We start from the raw sequence: 21692 nt of genomic DNA, 5'->3' as shown, positions 1-21692 counted from the left end.
TATTAAAGATATAAATGTCTTATATTCGTACTGGGAATTGGGACAAATTAAATTGGGATGGTTTAATTGTTTAATTGTAGTAAGCTTCTTTATAATTCTGGAGTGAAGTGACTTGGCTTTGATTTCCTTCAATAAACATCATTGCATGATCCTGTGTTTGTGGGATTTGATATATTTTCTTTTGACTTAAACCTCTTACAAGTAGAACACCATGTTGTCAAACAGTGTCAAATTAAATTTTTTTGTATGGTTGACTAAGGACCATAGTAATAAAATGATTAAACCTTCTGAAACTAGTATGAAATAATGAATTTGAAAGAAACCAATCTTTCCTCACTGGTTCCACACAACAATTAGTTGGATTGTGTTGTAATTGTTTTTTCAGAATATTTGAAAGAAGGCATGTTTGTCTTCTTTCTTGGAATTGTTTTGAGAATTTTTGAACTATTCATTGGTCATCTGCAATACATCGAATATGAATCTTTTCCAATTAATTGCGTGAATGCGATTACTGCCACAATGCTGATTCAGGAATCTAGCCGTGTACCTAAATTACCAAATTTACTGCCATTTAGCAAATGTAATGTTGTTTCTGTGCTTGCTAAATTGCTAAACTAATTACTTCTGTCTTGTCTCCTTCCATGCCAGCCGATACCACTGCTTAAACAGAAGATGAATCACTCCATCACAATGTCACAAGAACAAATAGCCTGTCTTCTGGCCAATGCCTTCTTTTGCACATTTCCTCGACGCAATTCCAGAGTAAAATCTGAGTATTCTAGCTACCCAGACATAAACTTCAACAAGTAAGTGCAAAAGTTTCCTCTCATACGACAGCGCTTCATATTTGACATAATACACAGGTTCCATGTTCCATGGTACAAATCATCAGAGCTGATTTGTTAACTTATGCTGAATTTTTATGGATTCAATACTATATTGGGAGAAATACATCTCTGTAATATGCATTTGAATTTTCTTACTTAGCAGTCGAATAGGGAATATGGGAAGGGGGAGGAGTTTTGCATAATGAAAGAAAGGGTAGTTTTCCAACCCTGAAGAAAAGCAGGTGAGATAGTGGCACATCTATTTAAAGCCATAGTTCTACAGAGAGGAAGGACAAAGAATCTTGCCAATGATTCCCCACACAGTGAGTTAATAATCTCAACTGTGTTGCTATGAGGAGCAACCAGGTGTTTGTCCTTGGAGAAAAAGGAAAAAAAAATAAGGAGCCAGCCACTTTCTGCCATTCTTTCATGTGGTGCCGGTTTGGGAACCAATCTCAGCTCATTGCCTTGGATGGGAGGTTCTGATGCAAGGAGACTATGAAATTACAATACAAAATCAAGAAAAATGAGCGAATAATGCAAACAGCATAGTATAATAAAATAGAATACAAGGGCAAGTCCATTGAAATTGGACAATTGAGTGTTGGGGATCAGTATGCAAACAACGTCAGTAATGCAAATGTGGTTACTCTATCTTTTGATAATGTTTGAGATTAATTTATGAAATATTATACAAATTGGATGTAGTGAGTTATATATACTTTCTCCTTTTCTGCATTAAAATCTGTTCTCTGTTTAGGTTGTTCCTTTGCCACCCATATTTCTGATGGAAGGTGTGTTCAGATTGTTAAAAAATAATTTTTCATTTACATTGGATAGGGTGGATAATGGGCAAATAACTTTTATGGATGTATTGCTTTATCCAGAATTTTTTTTTTTGTTTTGCGTATATGGTATTAGACCATACCTGGATCATGATTTTTAATGCTGTGTATAGATTGGTTCGTGAATTTCAGAATAATATTTTTAAGATTTTATAACCTGGGGGGACCTTAAATGTAAATAGTTTAAATGTAAATGCATGACAAACTCTGTTAAATACTTAGAAATTATTTGTTTTTAAAAGAGTTATAAGCCTAAAATATATTGGATATTCTTTTTTTAACCTTAAGTAACTATTTTTAGTTTTATAGGTAACATTATTTTAGTATGCATAATGTGCAAATGACTGCGGATCAATATTTTATTCATAAAACATTTCCGCTCATTTTTACTTTAAAAAAATGTAATTTAACATGTCATGTATCAAATGGTTTTCAATTTGATTTTGTATTGTAATGCGATTATGAAAGATGTATTGCGGTAAACAACATAACTTATAGCAGTAATGAGCATCATCTGGTGATTCTTAGGAGTAAATTATCCAATTCAATTAATCTAATCCAGTTAGAAGAAAGTAGAGTAATGCCTTAATGTAATTCTTGTTGAAGGCAGATCAAGTGTGTAGAAGTCAGTTTCTTTAGCCTCCTGCTTTTCGTTCAAAACTGCTTAAAAATGTGTTTATCAGTGACTTAGTTGGTTGCAATCTCCCCTCTTGAGCCAGAAGTTTGCAGGTTCAAACCCCAAATTGGACTTTGAACTCAAGTTGTGTAGGCTGACACTTCAATGTAATGCTGGAGGTGTGCTGTATTGCTTGCTTGAGTTGTTGTCCTTTGGATGAAACATTAAAACAAACTTCTGTCTGCCTGTTCAGGTGGATGTTAAAGATCTCATGGCACAATTCAATTTATGTATCTATGTATCTTTTAATTATTATTTATTTATTTTATTATTTATGTATCCTAGCCAGCAACCTCCACCCCCCCCAGATAAAATTGGTCGCTATTCACCTCATGGGGGTTTATATACATAAATTAGCGACTGCACTTATCTACAAAATGCATAATCACTACACTTCACAATAAATCATGCAAAGCAAACTGAGGCATCCTTCTGATGTGAAAAGCTGCATATCAAATGTAAAATATCAAGGTAACTCGTTTGTTTTCATAGACAATAAACTGTGAGTGCAGAATTAAAGAGTGAATGCTGTTTGTGATATATGGAGTGAAACAAAAGCAGCATTATCTCAGAAGCAATCATTTTCTTATATTTTTATTTTAGTTTTCTTTTGGAACGTCTGCTGTCTCTTTCCTCCCTTCTCCCACTGGAGCTTCATTGGGACTGGCAGTATATTTAAAAATATATTTCCCTTATTGGAAACTAACATTTCTATTATATTTGATGCTTTGCTACCTAAAAAAATGAATGTAAAGTTGAAAAATCCTTTTCATTGACTGACCAGTAGCTAAACTTTTCCCCTTTTATGGTCCTGAATAAATAAAATCTATGGTATAGTGTTTAAAAAAACCTCCTAATTTAAAACTCAATTAATTCGATCAAAGGACTGAACAACCTATTTATTTTTTTTGTTTAAGTGAGCCTAGAAAGTTGGACTGCCATTATTTTCTTATAGAAACTTGACAGGTATACATGATTAATTTATGTATCCCAACAGTCCTGGAATTCAAATTAGGTTTCAGACTGGTGCTCAGAGATTCAATGCAGCTCTGATGATCATAAGGCTGTGAATGCGCCGAGCACAAGCAACTGCGTCAGAATTTATTTGTCACTGGATCAATAGTAATGAAAATAATCCTTGCGATTGCTATAGCCCCTTACCACGTCGCCAAGACGTCTTAAAGTGCTTCTTCACCTGATATACTGTAAAGTGGTTTGACTGTATTTTGTAGGCAAAATGCAGCAGCCAGTTGTTCACAGCAACATTGCACAAACAGACGTGGAGTGAATGTTCAATTTTTTGGGGGGGATTGTTGACCAAGATACTGGGAGAAACTCCATTCTATTTTTGAATAGTTCCATGGGTTCTTTAACATCCACCTGAACAGGCAGATTGCACCTCGGTTTAATGGAGGAGCTACAATGCTGACATTGGTGCTAGGTAGTAGAATCATCCTATTTTCACAGTCCTCCAGAGGGGTTTCAAAAGGCATTTCTGTTGTACAATATTTGTTTCTTAGGAGGTGAAATGGACAACTTGCTGAATACTTCCCAGGCATTTGTTGATGGATCTTTTTGAGCATCATGATGAAATTGAAAAATCAACCTTTGTTGATGACTGAACGTGCAGCAGAAATCACAGATGGTAATATGGGAGGAAGTAGCGACAAGATAAATTGGACGCACTTAGAAGACAAAATACCAGCTCCATACCCAAGGATCTTTAAAGAACCTAGAGAGGAGACAGCTGGGCTCACAAGTATAAATATATATATAATATATATATAGAAAGAGAGAGAGAGAAAGGAATTGTGCAAGAGAACTGAGAGAATGGCTTATTTGGCTCAATGTTCTCTAATGTCCGAGATCAGATATTGGTCACCATCAGTTTGAAAAGATGGTCTAAATTGCTCTAATTATTGAGGTACTGCCAAGGTGAAGTTCTGTTTTCTTTCATACAATTGATACTACAGAGAAGAATGAGCTTTTAGAAGTTGCATCATCTAACATTTTAAAACATCTGTGACTTTTCTAACTACAAGATGAAAAGTAACCCCTTGCAGCATTGAACTTTATTTGTCAAAAGACCAAGTGATATTCTTTAATTTTTGCATTTTTCCTATCTTGAAAGTAATTCTTAACATTGTTTCAATAATTTTTTTTTACCTCAAATCATGTTTTTTTTTACATTTAATTAGGTTTTAGATGCATGGCTCCTGAAAGCATGACTATGAATAGAATTTATGCTATTAGATGGAATTCAAGTCTGGTTATATGTATATGTATATGTATATATATAAGCTTAATTTTCAGTGAACTTTTAAACACTTAAAAACACGTTTTAAAGTTCTTGACTCTCTAGTTTTATAATGAACTGTTATATGAGGCAGATTAGCAAATCTGTATGTGCCTTGGTAGTGCATGTGCTTCTTTGTTTTGGTGGCCAACAATTTGGAGCTGCTAAATATAAATCCAATTTTTAGTTGTGACTACCATCTCCACTGCCTGAAACAATGTCAGTTTGATCCAGCAGTTAACATATTAATAAATGTACATTGACATATTGATAAATGTAGTCACCATAGAGTTCAGAATGGAAAGAATGTTTTGAAAACTGCACCATGTGATATTACATTACCGAACACTCTGATTTTATATTTTCATTTCCCTTTACTCATAACGTGACTAGCTGCACAATTCTTTCTCTGTCATTGTCCTGGCTGCTTCAGCATAGTTTAAACTCTGATTAGTTAAGTAAAGGAATATATTTGATTAGCATTGATGCAGCTGCGCCACACTGACAGTGAAAAGGTCAGAGACGAGCTGTGGGTGGCCTCCATGGTGTGCCTTTCCAGTAAATTGAATTAGATGTGTAGCATTCTGACGTAAGGCAGTGCCAAAAAGACATTAGTGTCTCCAAAAAGTATTGCACTTCCGTGTACTAAAGAAAATTATTCAAATCTAAATATGGTGCAGCATGCCTTGCTTGATTTATAGTTTCAGTAATTGGATGAGTAGATGATTTATTATTTTAGTAATTTTGGCTTGTACTTTTATGAATAGGAACTGAATTATATTGAATGAATTTGCTTTTGTTTAATAGTTTCTTAGTTGATTTTTGACTTTTGTATTGGCTTTTTTGTATATTCTGACTGAATTCTGTTCTGCACCACTATGAACCAGAAATAATATTGCTTAACATTTCATCTCTTGGACTGAGGTTCTCATTCAAGCAGCCAGATGGTATGAAAGTCTCCTGTCTGACAGCTGTCATTGCCCAAAGTGAGTTTTGCTGGTGTAATCTCAATGTAGTCCCCAGTGACCATAAATCTGCAGCTCGAAACTAACCTCAGATTCTGCTACAAAGGATAATGGATATGAGGAAATAGAAATGTCATGGTACAGAATGGAAAACTTGGATTGATAGATATCATATGGACAATGACCGATAAAAACAAATTCTATATTTTTTCTTTTAAGCATGTTAAGCTTGTGTAAAATTTATGTGAATAAATTTACACTTTATTTTAAGTGAAACTTAAAATTCAAAGTCAAACAAATCAGGATATAATTGTGAAAATTGGACTTTATTCCCTTTCAGGTTCTTTTGTACATCCTGGTGGATTTGAACCTCAGTGTTTGTGGATTAGCATTCTTTGAGCCGATAAAGCTGGATACCCCAAAATGAGTCTGTAAAATAGACATAACACCAAACTGATCTGTCCTGCATATATGCATATATTATATATATATAATATATATATATATATAAAACATTTTACGTCATTGAGCCCAAGCACGGGAAGAAAATTGGTCAAAATTGGATTCTTGCTCCCTGTAACTATTCAGTGGTCGTCTCAGGAAAATAAAATACATGTACATGACATTGTTTGAATGGGGGTGGCTCTGGTGCCCTTTAAGATAAAATAGCGGGGGCCTAACATCACATCTGGAGAATGGTGTTTGAGAAAGACCCAAAGAGATGAGACTGCCGGTGGAACTATATTCCTGCATGAGCCACCATCTTGAAAAGATGAGTGGAGAATATAATTTGAGGGGAGGGAAGAGAGAACAGAAGATAGGAATAGAAAACACTTGGGATGACTACAGATCATTTACATTGTAAATAAAATGTATGTAATCTGGGCAAAACTGCTTTCTCCAAGTAACTCAATTTATCACTGGAAATGCTACTTTGTGGTACTTATTCTAGTGAAATGTGGTATGAAGATTGGAATAGATTACAAAAAAGGTTGATCAGATAATGAGGCATTCGCATTTCAGCTGTTTCACTAAATTCACAAAGTGATTAAGCAGCAATCAATTAGTTCAAATCCATTAAAAGGTAAATCCAGTATTTTAGGTAAAAGCAATTAGTTTCCATCTTTTTTTAGATGCATCTTTTTTAAGAAGTCTTTGTTGAATGTGTTTTTTTCATGCAGTGCTGGAAGTGTCAGAGATTCTTTGGACGAGAAGTTAAACTGAGCTCTGTCTGAAATGAAGATAAGCGAGCTTTACAGGTTGTCTGGGTTGCCCCAGATAGAAATTGGTCGTTTTAAAATAAAATTGAGCTTTGACTGCATCAGGGCTCTTTGTGGGACATGGCTGTGTTCAATTTGACTGTGTTTGCCTATGGAAATACTCTACACAGTCAAATTCTGTGAAATGCTTCGAGACATTCTTCCATCATTAAAGATGCTTTATTAAATACAATGATGATTATTATTTTGATAGTTATGTTCAACATTCTTCATGAAAACTGTGTCAATTGATCAATTAATAAAGAATTATGGGCATTTAGTAGCAGCCAGGCTGGCTCATTGGCAGGATTTGGAACGGCAGACCAGTCACTGGAGGCAGGGGCTCTTCGCATTCAGCTCCCATTAACCCTGCAAGCCAAAGCCCTAATGGGTAGGGTGGTCCTAGCTGGACAAGCAACAGGAAAATTTGCAACACAGTGCTCATAATGGCAAGCTCGATGCATTTAGCTGGTTAGACTCAAGCCTTGGCTCTTGCCAACCTGCACCTAATACTTTCTGGAATTAGGTAAGGAGGATACTCCCTCCAGGGAGAGAATGCACATTCCAACAAATATCTCTGGAATTTCTATGTAAGGAACTCTGTTTGGTTTGGATACTCTTAAGCATGACGATGGATTTCCACATGTCTCAGGCATCTGGCTGACCTCAAAAAAAGGAAGCTAACTTCTGCTAAAGGCTATCTTGTGTCAAAAAACTGGTTTACCTGCAGGGCAATGTGTAGTTTGCATTGGCAGATGAAAAACACTGTCACTTGATTGTGGTAGTGAAATCAGTCATGTCGTGGAATCGGCTTTCAGAGGCTATATCTGTGACCTGCAGGGGTTTTTCTGCATCAGCCCAGGTTTACCAGTTCTATTCCCAACCTTGTTATATGAAAGGCCTTTAAAGTGATATTTATATCTCAATAATGTCATTTGATGTTGAAAAAGAAAAGAAGCTGTAAGCTAGCTAGCAAGGGAGTGAATAGTTATAGTATAATAGCTTAGCATTTACAGAATATCTTTTGTCCGAGCAGAAAACAATTCCAGTATTCATCTAAGGGTTTTTAGAGTGGAGCATTACATTTTTATGCACTGCTCGAGTGGTTAAAAGCAGTGTTTGTTTTCAAACTTAGAAGTTTTTTTTAAATTAGGCCGGCACACAATTAATCAAAAAGTGCCTGAGGCACCAGATTGCTTTGAAAGGTTTTCTTTTGAAAAGAATGAGATTACTGAGGAGTAAAGAGATGAGAATTAATGTACATATCCTTGTAACAACATTAAGCTGTTTCTGTCAGAGTTGGAGATCAGTCTACTCTACTCTCTGCTGGCTATTGCAGTGAACCAAATGGTTTGAAGTGCACATGCTTTATCATGTTAAAACACTCAAGGCTGCCCCAGTCTGAATCATTTATTTAACCAGTTTGACACTGGCTGTATGAAAAGTCACGAGCTGCATCTTGGGTGCGCCATCTTGGGTGCACAATCTAAATATGAATTCCGCACCACCTATTTGTTTTCATTGTACAAACATAAAAGGTCTGCTCTTTCTAATATTTCCTCAATTATTTTCTCAGATTGTTTGAAGGATCGTCACTCAGGAAAGCTGAGAAGCTTAAAACTCTTTTCTGCTATTTCAGAAAAGTAACAGAAAAAAGTAAGTTCCTACCATTTGTTATAATTAATCGGTAGTAGGACTAGTTTGTAAGCGTCTTGGGACGTCCTTCCGATGTGAGAATTATAAATATAATTTGCTGTTGTTGCAATTAAAGATTGTGCAAATAGTTTCTGTAAATGGTCTTGAAAGACTGAAGCTTTTGTGCATAAGTACTCAGAAGTTCTCTCTTGCCCACTGTAAATGACAGTTGAGTGTATAGATTGTGTGTAGCTCAACTTCAAGGAGCATACAAGCTCTGACATGGTGAACTGTTCTCATTTATGTTGTCATGGGAAGTTAGTGAGTGCAGGCTATGCTCTTCATAACGGGTGTGAAGGTGTGCAGTCTATGCATTATTGCAGTTTAAAATTTCTTGATAGCAATAATGATCTTGTCCATTTTTTAACGAATGTATGAGGTGCCACCTTTATCATTGTCCCCTCGTCACTTGAAATGTAAGAAACATAGCAATGAGTACAGTACAGTTAGAATATTGCACCCAGATTTAAATGTATTGAAACATACTTTAAAGAAAGATTTGTCTCTTTTGACTTTTGAACACCGGTACTGAAATCATCATAATTCTTAAAATAGTTTACATTTCACGAATGCTAAATGCTCAGACAGAGTTGCTGAGAATAATGTAATGACAGAAAATGCTCCTGCAAAATTCAAGAATCTCTTCAATAAAATGTGGACCATATTGCTCCATTACTCTTGGTACATTTTAAAGATTGGGTAATTTTTAAATAAATTTTTTAAATGCCAGCTATACAGTTTTTAGAAAGAAATGAACATCACAATACTTTTTCTCATCTCTGGTTCTTTTATGTGTATTGTCATCTCATGTTTGAATCCATTTTGCATTAAACATACAGCAACTGCTATATAGTACTTTATCATTAGTCATGAAAGATTGATGCATCAAATGAGAGATATGAAAGACAGCTTGAAAATCGGAAGTAAAAGTAAAATAGCATGTCAGGAATCTGATCTTTCATAGATTTAACCTGTCTTTGCTTGCAAGTAACTTTGCATTCTGAGCTCTTCGTTTTAATTGTCCTCCTGTGCTCCTTTGTCTATTAAGTCACAGAGGAGCATTTAGGAAATCATAAATTCCATACAAAGCATCTTCACAATATTTCTCTTGTAAATGTGATTTATGAATGACATAACTGAACTGGATGTGCAATGCTGTGTTCACAATGACTATTGAACTTGGAGATTTCAATCTATTAGAATACAATATAAATTTATAAAGTTTCATTGGTTAATTTCATCATCAGTTGAACTGTCAATTTCAACAATCTTCATGCTTCATACATCTATTACAAAATACAATAGTGGCTGAATAATTGTATTGCCATTATATGAATGTATTTCACCTAAATCGAACTGTTTTTGAATATGTATGTCACATATATGGTTCAAATATATTCTTTGGCACAGATGCTCAGGGGTGCTATATAAATGCAAGTTGTTATTGTTGTGCTATTATGAGTATTTTCTCTTTATTCAAGATCTATTTTCCCCCACTTATTTCCTCTTCTGAATGCACTGACTCATACAGTTACCACTGTTACTGGGTACTCTCCAGTTGTTTGTCTGACTGTTCTTCTTGTGTGAGCACTGAGTGTCATCTGACGATCAAACACTGGGGGAAGTCATTTCCAAGCTTATCCTGTCCGCTCAATATCCACACATGCATTTTCCAGAGGGGGTTGTTTGCATTACCATCAGAAGCAGGCGCCTTGACTGATTGTTTTTTCCCTCTCTAACCCTGGGAAGCCAATTATAGAACCCACATTAATTTTAGTTAACAACAGCCAACTGAGCACAGAACCTGGGGCCTTACTGTTATCGTTCTATCATCCCATTTATTCTTCTTTTGATAGTAGATGATTCCAGTATGGGCTAAAATTTAGACTTTTTTCCCCTTTGTTTTGATCTCCAGAGCATGAAAAAAAACACTTGTTCAGGTTAAATAGCAAATAATATTGTTTAAATCATGAACAAATTACTTTGATCTTACCTAGTAGTTTCAAATATGGCTACTTACATTCACAGTTTGCACACAATGAAAAGAGGTACCCTACAAAGGTGTGAAAGCAAACTGAGCCTTATTATGGGAACGCGCCCACAAAATATACAGTCACTTCACATTACAGTATATTCTGTGAAGCCCTTTGAGGGGTCTCGAAGAGTGAAAAGGCGCTGTATCAAATGCAAGGATTATTATTATATCTTTTTTCTCCAATTGGCCGCTATTAATTTTTGTGTCAACACATCAGGAAAACATTCTTTTCCCACTTTTAATTATCTTTTAGAGGATACTTTAGTAGCTTTGAGTATGATAGCTCAGCGCTGTCAGTTTTTTGAATATACCGTACTTATTTTCCATTTGTTTAACTGAGATCTGCGTTGTTTATGTCATCACGTTGATCATACACGCCTCCAGTTGAAACATGATAATAATATAATAATAATCCTTGCATTTGATATAGCGCTTTTCACATCTTCTAGACATCTCAAAGCGCTTCACAGGATATACTGTAAAGTGAATTGACCGTATATTTGCGAAACGCGGCAGCAAATTGTGCACAGCAATGTCCCACAAACAGTCGTGGACTGAAAATGACCAATTTATTGTTTTTGTTTTGGAGGAATTATTATTAGGCGTGTGGAGTAAGGAAACTTGCCCAAGATTTCGCCCTGCCTTGGAATTGAACCCAGGTGTTTCGCTTGCAGGGCGAGTGCTCTAACCACTGAGCTTCAAGACTCCACAAATAATGGTTCAATAAAAATCATTAGTTATCTGTATGCCGATTTCTGTTCCCAACCCTCTGAGCACAGTTCTTGCAATGATTTGGTTCCTCAATTTTAATATTTACAGTTAGTTACATTGACATCCTATTATACCCATAAAAGTTCAATACTTTAGAAGATAGCACAAAACCTTAGCAATTTGAAAAATTACAAATGTCCTAGTTTAAGAAATAAAACCAAATTATAGCACTATAATTCTTGCTTATTTCTTCACATTGATTTCTGTGATAAAGAAAACTAATGGTGCTCATATTCTGGGCTAGAAGAGAAACATCCTGTAATTCTGATTCTGTTTTTTTTTCCAACTAAGAATGCTAACTTTTCGTGAAGTAATTCAAACAATGAATGCACAGTTCAGATATCTCAGGAAATTTTAACATTAAGTGATAAATGGAAAGTAACCAGAGAGAAAGAATAGAAATGCCACGTGAAAATTGCTTGTGGAAATTTCTTGAACTCTGAAGTGAAAACAATATACGATTTGTACGATTTACATTTATATAGTGTATCTTATGTTGGGATGCCATTGCAAAGCGCTTGGCACCCCTGAGTGGGTATCCATGCTGGAACTAAAGGGGGTGGGAAGAGGAAAGATGACCAAAAGTGCAGTCAAGGAGATGGGTCTCGAGACAGACCTTGAACAAGAGGAGGAAGGGGGTGAATATTTTATGAAGGGGGATTTTCTATGTTTGTAAAAATGGATGAGACCCCTGTTGACTGCTTCTAAACAACCAATTTAGAACTTTACGGTCATCATAGAAGACATTATTGTCTTTTTTTAAAGTGATTTTTTTTTTTTGCCTTTCTAGAACCTGTTGGTCTGGTTACTTTCCAGAGGCAGTGTCTACAGAAATTTCCAGAATGGGAAAAGTAAGTAAACAGTCTAGCTCTATTACAATTGAATGCAACCAGTAATGTAGCTCTAACCTCAGGTTGTGGAACCTCCAACCTCAGAGGAGCTCCTACTTCAGTTCATCACATATTGTTCCATCTGGACTTCTGAGAACAGATTGCTAAATTCTATGTAAACTTGATGAGGTTGCCAGTTGTGTGTTACACTTGTGTCACTTATCATGTGTCACTTTGACCTAATGATGCTGATTGAAAACCGGCTTGTAAAAATATACGTCTTGTATTGCTTTTATCTTGTATTTGTAAAACACAGCAGTGCTGTTATTCTGTTTACAAGAATTTAATACCAAGTACCAGTTAAACAACTTTTAATAATATATTTATTGCTTATTGGTGTTATGCTGCTTTAATAGACTTCTGTTACTTGATGCACCTTAGTGAAGATGTAATCTGTAACCAACTTGAATGTGGTGAGAATTTGCTTTTTATTCAATCAGTACTGTGGATATTTGCTACAGTATCCTAGTTTAGTGCTTTCTAAATGGACAGCCCAAAGGGCATTGTGTAAAATTTTATTTGTTGGCAATTTAATTGAAAGAAGTCATTACGAAAGCTGATAGGATCGGTCCTTTGACCTAACAGATTGCACCGTCTCATACTTTGAGCCATAGAGGAAATAGATGTATTTATGGTTCTATTACTGGTCTAAATTGCGGAAGACCAACACTGCAGGAAGGCTTCAGAAATTACCAAGCAGAAGAGTTTGGTAAATTCACTGCCCTTAATTTGTATTAGACAGAAATAATGCGTAGATTTCTATACGCTTCAACCTTGAAAGTAGCTTCCTAATGCATATTATATCATATGTTGGACTGTGGTTTAATTGCAGTACTTTTAGTACATTAAAACACAGCATGGATAGCCAAAGGAGGCCAAATTTGACTTAACACTCTGAAAGGTCAAGTTGTTTGTCTGCCCAGTTTAGATTTTTTTTTGTTCGAAGCATAGGAATCTTGGAGAATCTGTACATTAATAAACTAACTTGCAAGCTGGAGTGCAGTAAGACATGGATAATCCCATGAGGTTCAAGCCTCTGGAGAATTATATGAGGGAAATGGTGAACAGAGACAAAGCACTTCCCCAGAGGTACCTAGTGTAGACCAATTAGCATCCAATTTCGAACATCATTGGAAGAGGTTTGAAAAGAGGTTGAAAGGTCAAAGAATTGTTACAAGGGAGGGGAAGATTAAATTAGCTTTCAAGATATAAGAGACTGAATTGACTGCAAAACATACACTTGTGCTGAAATAATGATGTTTTCAGTATTTTATGTGTATGAACATAAATTATCTTTGCATAAAAGTATAGTGATTCATATTAGAGCAAATTAGCCGTTGTGGTTCTCTTCTTTGATGATTATGAAAATAGAGCACAGATCTTTCTAACTATGTATTTTATTGAGACCAACCCCAGCACGATGTTTCAACAGTAAAGCATCTTTTTCATTGCATGTATTATTCACAATTTAACTTATTTTGAAAAAAACATTATTGACCATAGATGATTGCTTCAATTAAATTAGTTATTCTATCCTCAAAATATGGTAAGATATACATATTATCTATTTTATTTTTTAGCACAGTTTGTTTTAACACAGGTATGCTTACAGTGCGAATGCATTGTGGACCCAATTGATTGCATATGTGCTCAGTCTCGTAGGATTGCTTTGTTTGTGCAAGTCATTTTTGTGCTTAAAATGTCTGACTTCAGGGTCATTTAGTCACCATCAATGTCACTTGCTGCACCCTGTGCATGTATGTTGCACAGAAACTAACATCGATAGCAACCTAAGATCCGGAAGTCATTCAATCATTCAGCGCACGGCAGCCAACAGGGCACAGGAAGCAAGCCAAATTGCCGATTGTAACCTCATTTTAACCCGAGTTGGAATTTTATGAACCCCAGCCACTGTTTTATTAATGGGGTCTATTGTATGGCTTTAATTATTTGCTCAAGTAATGAAGGCAATGTGTGTTTTTTGCATGTTTGCCTTTTTGGTGCTTTGCCCCTATATACAGCATGTTTCAGTGTGTTCAGGATGTTTTGAATTTGACTATAGTAAACATTTTAGACAAAGAGTGATAAAGAGTAAATAGCAATGTAATTGTCAAGAAGTTGTCATGAATATTTTACCCTTGATAGATATTATTCTGTTTTGACGAGGCTTCATACGGCACCTTTTAAATGGTTAGCTATTTGGGCTGTATCATTCAATAGCTTTGAAAATGAAACACCAACTTGGTGTCACCTAACTACTACTTCTTAAATTCTCATTCTTTTTCTTTTTGAACTTCAATAATGGCATACACTTATGAGATTTCACTTGGAACCTATGTTTCTGAATATATTAAAAAAAAACTGTAAAGCAAGTTGTTTTTAAAGTACAAAGTTTCTGTGTTCAGGTCCACGAAGAGGCTGACCAAATTGCATATCACATGTGAAGGTACAATTGAAGACAATGGCCGTGGTATGCTTCAGGTAGGAACTGAATAAATGGTTCAAGAAATCTATGGAAAGTGCTTGATAAGTGTAAACTGATTAGTTTACCTTTGGCAAGTGTTTATCAAAAATGGGTGATCACTCTACATATAAAACAAAATATTGCATATTATTTAATAAAATATCCTCACATGTGAAAGGTGTGATATTAAATGCAAGGATTATATGTTTTTAAATAACTCTCCTTCCAGTTTGTTGTGTGCAAACATATTAATTGCTTTTTTGGAATGACAGAGAATACTTGAGAATAACTGTTGTGAATTTTGTTTTCCTTGAATAACCATGCAGCTCTGGCTTGCAAACAGTAACTGCCCAATCATGATATTGTATGAGGGTTTACTCCAATTGCTTTTCCATTCAGCTGTAGATTCCTAGGCGCTTAATACTTGAGCATTGTTCCCTCGGATAGGTTTTGTGTCTCCAAGCTCAGCCTCCAGATAGAGAATGAGAAACAGAGACCTGATGCTGCCCCCCTGGTAGAGGGAGAGAAATTGGTATAATTCAGTTGCACCCTCTTGCTTTAAATCTATCAACTAAACATGAAGAATCATTGTTCAGGTGGACATTAAAGATCCCATGGCACAATTCAAAAAGAGAAAGGAGTTTCTCCCGGTGTCCTGGCCAACAAATCCCCCAAATAAAATTGGTTACTCAGTCTGTGGCTGTTTGTGGGACATTGTAAAACCGGCTGCCACGTTTGTTCCAGAAAATACTCAATCATCCACTTTACTATATATCCTGTGAAGCGCTTTGAGAAGTATCAATGACTTGTTAAGGTGCTATATCAAATGCAAGCATTATCAATATAATTATTGATTTTTGTCATGGCGAAGCTAAGAACAAATTCTCTTCCTTTCCTGGAAAAGTTAGATGTGTGATGGCAAGAACCATGTAAAGGGTGAAAATGGGGAAATGGAACCTCTCTTAAGAGAATTCCATCACTTCTAGGTTTGATTTAATTGAAACTATACATATAGCCCTTTAATTAGCTGAGATTTGGGCAAATTCTCTTGCAGTGCCGTTGTGGGAAAATGGACCGTTTTTGATAATTAATTGCTTTTCAATATAATTTAATCCAATGGTGATAAATATGTTAAAACTATCTTCTTGTTCTTGTTATTGCTTAGAATATGGCATTATATGTAGTATATATGCACTGGATAGAATTCAGACCGCCAACTGAGAGGCTGTTTCTAGATTGATGCAAGGATCCATTTCAAAAAACACATGCTGATGGATTGATTTTGCAGCCTGAGTGCTATCCAACCACTAACAGCTTATGGTTGCTTCCTTTGTCCACCAGGCAATAAGTGCAACTGGATTGTTTGTGTCTCCATGACAGTTTTCTAGAAAACAGTCATGCCATTCCATCACCAGACTGTTGAAGTACTGAGGCATTTTGTTGGAGAGGAGGGGAAAGAAGGAAAATAGAAAACAGCTGCTTCCATTATATTTGCTTTTGAGTGAGCAAAGGAGATGTGCCTAATTGGATAATGTGGAGATGTAACTGTAGGGAGTTTGACCAAATCCAATTATGATTGAGTAGAGATTGCTTATCCATGAAGTAGAACTGGGGAGAATGTGTAATCTCAGTGCACCCTGGGGATTAACATACTCAAATCAAAATAGTTTTAAATTTAGAAGCTTTATAGAATGTTAAAAAAAAATTCTCTTTACCTTAACAAGTCTTAATAAATCACAATTATATTCCGTTACTATATAATTGAAGACTCAATTCTGATACAAAAGTTGCACCCTTGATAAACAGTATTTCCATGAGGGTACGGAATGATAATTTGACTTTTGTCAAATTATATTTTATCTTAAGAGTTTTACGTAACTCTTGGTTTAATATTGTGACTACAGAATGGAAAAGAAAATGCTTGCCGAGGGATATGGCTTATATTAGTATCTGAATAATAGGCTGTTTTTTAAAAGTGCATTGAGCATGTTGCAGCTTGGAATGAATTACATGTACATGAAGTTGCTGTTGGTCATTGGAAAAAGTCAACTTAAAATCTTGGCCCTGAGGCAGCTTCTATCATTTCTCCACTTCGTTTTTAACATGCTTGAAGGAGCTGTAATGGCAGCTGTCATCTGAGAAGTTGGAGACCAGAGCAATACCCTGATGGGATCATAGCCTCATCTCAGTTCTTTTTTCTGTTGAATTCATGAAGCAATTTTAAAAGAATATGCTGCTTCTAATGTGAAAGCATGAAAATCTATTTACTGAAGTTCAAATTCAATTCGAAATTTAGAAAAATAATTAAGCCCATTAACACTTTCAGTCTTAAATTGGAAGGTTTGTTGATAAAGGTATGAAATTTTAAATTTTAAATACAATTTTTGATTGTACCGAGACCAAGCAGGAGAATGGATTTTTAAAGCAACAGAAATTACAGCTTAGGAGGAAAACATTCAACCCATTAAGCCTATGCTGGAGCCAGATCCTCCACTGGAGCACTTGCTCTAATGGTTTCAGCCTCAATAGCCACATGTGACCAACTAATAACATTTCATCTTGGGGGGGGGAGGTAAGTGTGGTCTCTTTGGAGCTGAGCTGGTTCATTAATGATGAGCTTGGCATTGGAACATTGAAATTCAGTCAACCCTCTGTAGTGGTCTCAGTAATCTAGGTCTTTTGCCAAGTGGGTCCACAGTTCTCTAGGGCACTGATGATGATGAACCAGCCAACCTGGCTTGTCGGCAAGACTTGGAGCAATCCATGAGAATTGGGATTCTTTCCATTCTTTGCTTGTTAACCCTCCAAGTCAAAGCAATAACTGATAGGGCAGTCCTAGCAGGAGAAGCAGCAGGAAGCTTACCAAGCAGTGCTCTCAAAGGTATGCTAAGCAGTTTTAGCTGAATAAACTCCAGTAGAGGCCCAATATACATTCTGTGATTCCTGACTTTGCTATCCCCTTCCTGATTCTTAATATGTGGAATTAGGAAACAGGCTGCATCTTTCCAGGGAGAGAGTGCACATTCCATTCTGGACACTGGAAAATTTCATGTGTAGGTGGAATACATTTATGGAACACTCAATATAGCTTGGATGCTCTTAAGCACAGTGATGGGTTTTAGCATGAGCCAGACATCTGGCTGACCTCCAAAAATGTGTGGCAAAGGTTTCCATGTTCCAATCTTCCTCTATATGAAAATATTTTTCTCAAACATTACTATAGTGGAAATCCTGAGCTTGTGCTCTTGCATGACTGATTTACCAACCAACAAGAATAATGTTTCACTGTCTATCCTTTCAAAGCCTTTCATAATTTGAAGCCATCCATTAGATCCCTCTTAACATCTGCTCTTATGAAAACTATCTGTGATGCCTAACCTCCTCCCTTCTGGAGTTCTGAAATTATGTTGTGCCAGTGAGACAGATGTCATTCTTCAGGCACTTTTGCATAAGACAGGAGCGAAAATTGTATCAATACATTCATATCTTACAACCAAAGTAACAGAACAAAATGGCAGTTTTTTGAGTGCTGGTTCCCATTCTTTTGACAAAAACTGCAAAAGATAATGCTGCAGCATTTCTGACATTATTTGCATTTAATTCTGGGTTTTAAAAGTAAGACAAACTCCTCTTGAAAGCAAAACTAATTAGTTTTGCTTTCAAGAGGAGGTTGTTTTACTTTTAAAACCCAGAATTAAATGCAAATTGTTCCAAAATTATGCTAATTTAATGCACCTCTGCTTGTCTTCATCAGTGTTCTGTATGTTGAATTATTTCTGTTTGTTTTTATTGGTTCAGTTTAATCTCCTTGCATATTAAATGCTGTTCACACAAGTGAACCAAAACTAATAATATAAAATTGGTTTTAGTCTCCATATTATATTTGTTCTGATTGAATAAATATGAACCATAGAGACAAATATACTGGAGTGATTGAAATATTGAAACGTTTTCACTGATTTTGAAGTGTGAATATAACCAAATCTGTTTTCTCTATTTCTTTCTTGTGTTTTCTGGTGTAATTGCTGCTTGAGAAATTGGATGAGTGAAGTGTTCGGCGTTTTCCGATTGTGCCTTTTAAAAATAACATGCACCAGTAAATTGTTGCAGTGCTACATAATGCCAGCCGTTGAGACTTTTCCCACACATTTATATTAGCAATTACTTTTAGATCTGTGGACCAAATACCTTCTTTTTATAACCCAGTTATTAAATAATAGTTTCTTGCCTTTTGGATTCAACTGCTATATGCCAACGAAAAAACCTAGTAAATCTAACATGAATTCTCATAAACCTCTTGGTTTTTGCATCCATTTTCCTTTGTTCTCAGTGCAGCATTCATTGACTGATTAGGGGTTACTACTATGCTGCGAAATATCCAGTTGAAGTAGGAAAGCTATAAAGTTTCTCACAACTGTGAGCACCAATTTGATTGTTGTAAAACATTGCCCAAAATGTCCAAAGAATGGTGTTTCACAGAGGCAGCAGTTCAAGTTGTAATTTTTCTCCAGCAGAGCAGCCCATGGTTTAAATCACTCAAAAAATGTGTTTGCAAGTCAAGTACTGTATTGAATTTGCACCATTCTTTATAATAAAGCCGATGCACCAGTGCATGTATATTCCTATCCGATAGAAGACCTGCTGTGCTGCAACTCATCGGTGAGGAATTACTCCTACAGAACTCCACTAATTGGTGTTAGATTGTGCATGTTTAGATAAAACATAGGATTGCAGGAAAAGAAGAGGATATGTTGTGTAATTAGAATACTGAGTTTACTTGTTTGCTCAAAGTAGATAATCATATAGCCTATTTCTGATGAATGTAAATGTCATTGAGAGCACCAAATTAATGGCATTATATTCTGGTGAAAGATTTGGTTTGCAGGAATCATTACAATGTGGTGAAGATAGACATGGAATTTTACAACGTATTATGTATGTCTGTGATGATGTGAGGAATCTTTAGTGAGAAATTAGCTCACTATAAGCGCTCCGGAATTCTGCCAAGCACTCCGGGATGTTACCCCGTGTGAAGGGCGCTATATAAATGCAAATTGTTGTTGTAGTTCCCTTTTTGGAGCTCTCTACTTGAATCCCATTCCCCTTCTCTTTTCCCATATTTTTTAATAGTATTTATTTCAGTTCCTTGTCACTTACAGACTTAGCTTCAACAATCATTTGTGGTAAGACAATCCATATTCTAATAATATGTGTAAAAGTATCTATTGTAGTCTTCAAACCCTTCCCTTTCACTGGATTAGAAATCTGTTCACAAAGCCTGTTTATCTGGGGTTCTGGAATGAAAGTACACACAAATGGTTAAAATGTTGTTTAAAATCTTTTCTTTCAAGAAGGGTGCTTCCAATGAGGTCAGAAAATAATTTCAAAGAAGTAGCTTTCAGAGCTAATAGTAGTATCTCACCAAGCCTTAGAATAGCAGGTGGGAGAGTGAGAAAAAAAGAGCTTAATTAGCGGTAGTGTTGTGCAGAATTGGAAATTGAATAGTTGTCAATTCATGTTGATTTGTGTGTTCTTCACAACTGTAGCTGCCAATGTCCTGCTGGTGCACTGGTATCGCTGTGCTGTTACAGAGCATCAAGTTGTGGTGTGCAGAACCATGGTGGTTCAACGGGACTGTTCTGCTGTACTTAGATTTTGGAGACACTTTTTGCCTTTCTGCCTTTCTCCAGCATGAGGAAAGGGAGAGCATAATGGGAAGAGAAAAATAAATCAAATAGAATTGCATTTGTAAATTTGCATTTGTTTTGATCGGTTTTAGGGAGATGGCTAGCTGGATCTAAAAACAGCATAGCAACAAATTTATTTTTTCCAGAGACAATGACTCTAAGCATTTACAATATGTTCTTCAACATAAAGGGAGTTATACAAATGTTTGTGCCCTGTCGTTAACAATGCTTGCTGCTCTTCCTTAAAAATGGTTCAGCATTACATTCAATATGCTCTCACAAATGTTTTTTATAAGAATGAAATCAACTCATAATATTGCTTTTAGAGTACTTTGTTACAAATTACTGGTACAACTAGAGTGCAAGGATAAAATTGAGAAGCACATATTTCTAAAACTATAATTTATCTGTCAATCAAATGACCAACTGAGATAGAAAATTTGCTGTATCAGTGACATTTGATTGGCTAAATTGGCCTTTGCTGGTCAAAAAGAACTGAAGTGATGGAAGAGAGTGAACCACGGGGATCAGAAAGGGAAAGTCAGATGATGAGATTCATTATTGTGCTCTTGAATTAAATATGATTCATTCAGGGTAATTATTAAACTTTAAAAGAGCAATCTGTCTTTCCTGGAGATCTACATCAATCAAATATATTCAATGATGGACTACTTGTATTTGGATGCCAAAGAAAACATCAATTTGCATCTCCATAACACCCTATATGTAGGGTAAAGTCTCAGAGCATTGTAGAAAGATGGAATTGGACTCTGAGCAAGGGAGGTGGCCATCGGTGCAATCCAAGAGGTAGGCTTTGAAGCTGGACTTAGACCAGGGCACAAAACAGTAAGTGAGAGGGAGGGAGTTTGAGAAGATAGGGATATAGTCTGAAGACGAGACCACTGATGACGGATGGAGAGAGCCTGGCTCAGGAACCAGACAATCAGAACCGTCATAAATAGTTGACTCAATTTTGACATTCCATTACCAAGTGTATCACCTTGGTGCAAGATCAGCTTCGAGGACGATAGTCATGAGTTTTTCTTATAGATGGTGGAGTTTAGGGAGAGCTGGGAGGAGTGCAGCAGAAAAGTCTCCACATGTGCAAATTATTTGCACATGTGGAGACGTGTAAATAATTCTATAATTCTTGCATTTGACTTAAAGCCTTCTCACGTTGTTGAAATGTCTCAAAGTGCTTCACAGGATTTATTGTAAGTGTATTGACTATGATTTGTAGATGAACCTGGAAGTAATTTGCACTCAGCGAAGTCCCACAAAT

At 36.0% G+C, this 21692-nt stretch overlaps 1 protein-coding gene across 2 annotated transcripts in view; it reads left to right on the top strand.

Moving 5' to 3' along the window:
* The window catches only part of parga (poly (ADP-ribose) glycohydrolase a), a 79753-nt gene that overhangs the window by 33730 nt on the left and 24331 nt on the right, over positions 1 to 21692 (top strand). For both annotated transcript variants that reach the window (XM_007898354.2, XM_042336784.1), the window contains exons 10-13: positions 649 to 806; positions 8445 to 8524; positions 12160 to 12220; positions 14665 to 14740. In XM_007898354.2, coding sequence (XP_007896545.1) covers positions 649 to 806; positions 8445 to 8524; positions 12160 to 12220; positions 14665 to 14740 — 375 coding nt within the window. The remainder of the gene's footprint in view (positions 1 to 648; positions 807 to 8444; positions 8525 to 12159; positions 12221 to 14664; positions 14741 to 21692) is intronic.

Source organism: Callorhinchus milii, unplaced genomic scaffold, assembly GCF_018977255.1.
Source record: "Callorhinchus milii isolate IMCB2004 unplaced genomic scaffold, IMCB_Cmil_1.0 Scaffold7, whole genome shotgun sequence".
NCBI classification, from domain to species: domain Eukaryota; kingdom Metazoa; phylum Chordata; class Chondrichthyes; order Chimaeriformes; family Callorhinchidae; genus Callorhinchus; species Callorhinchus milii.
This window is presented reverse-complemented; position numbering and strand designations above follow the sequence as displayed.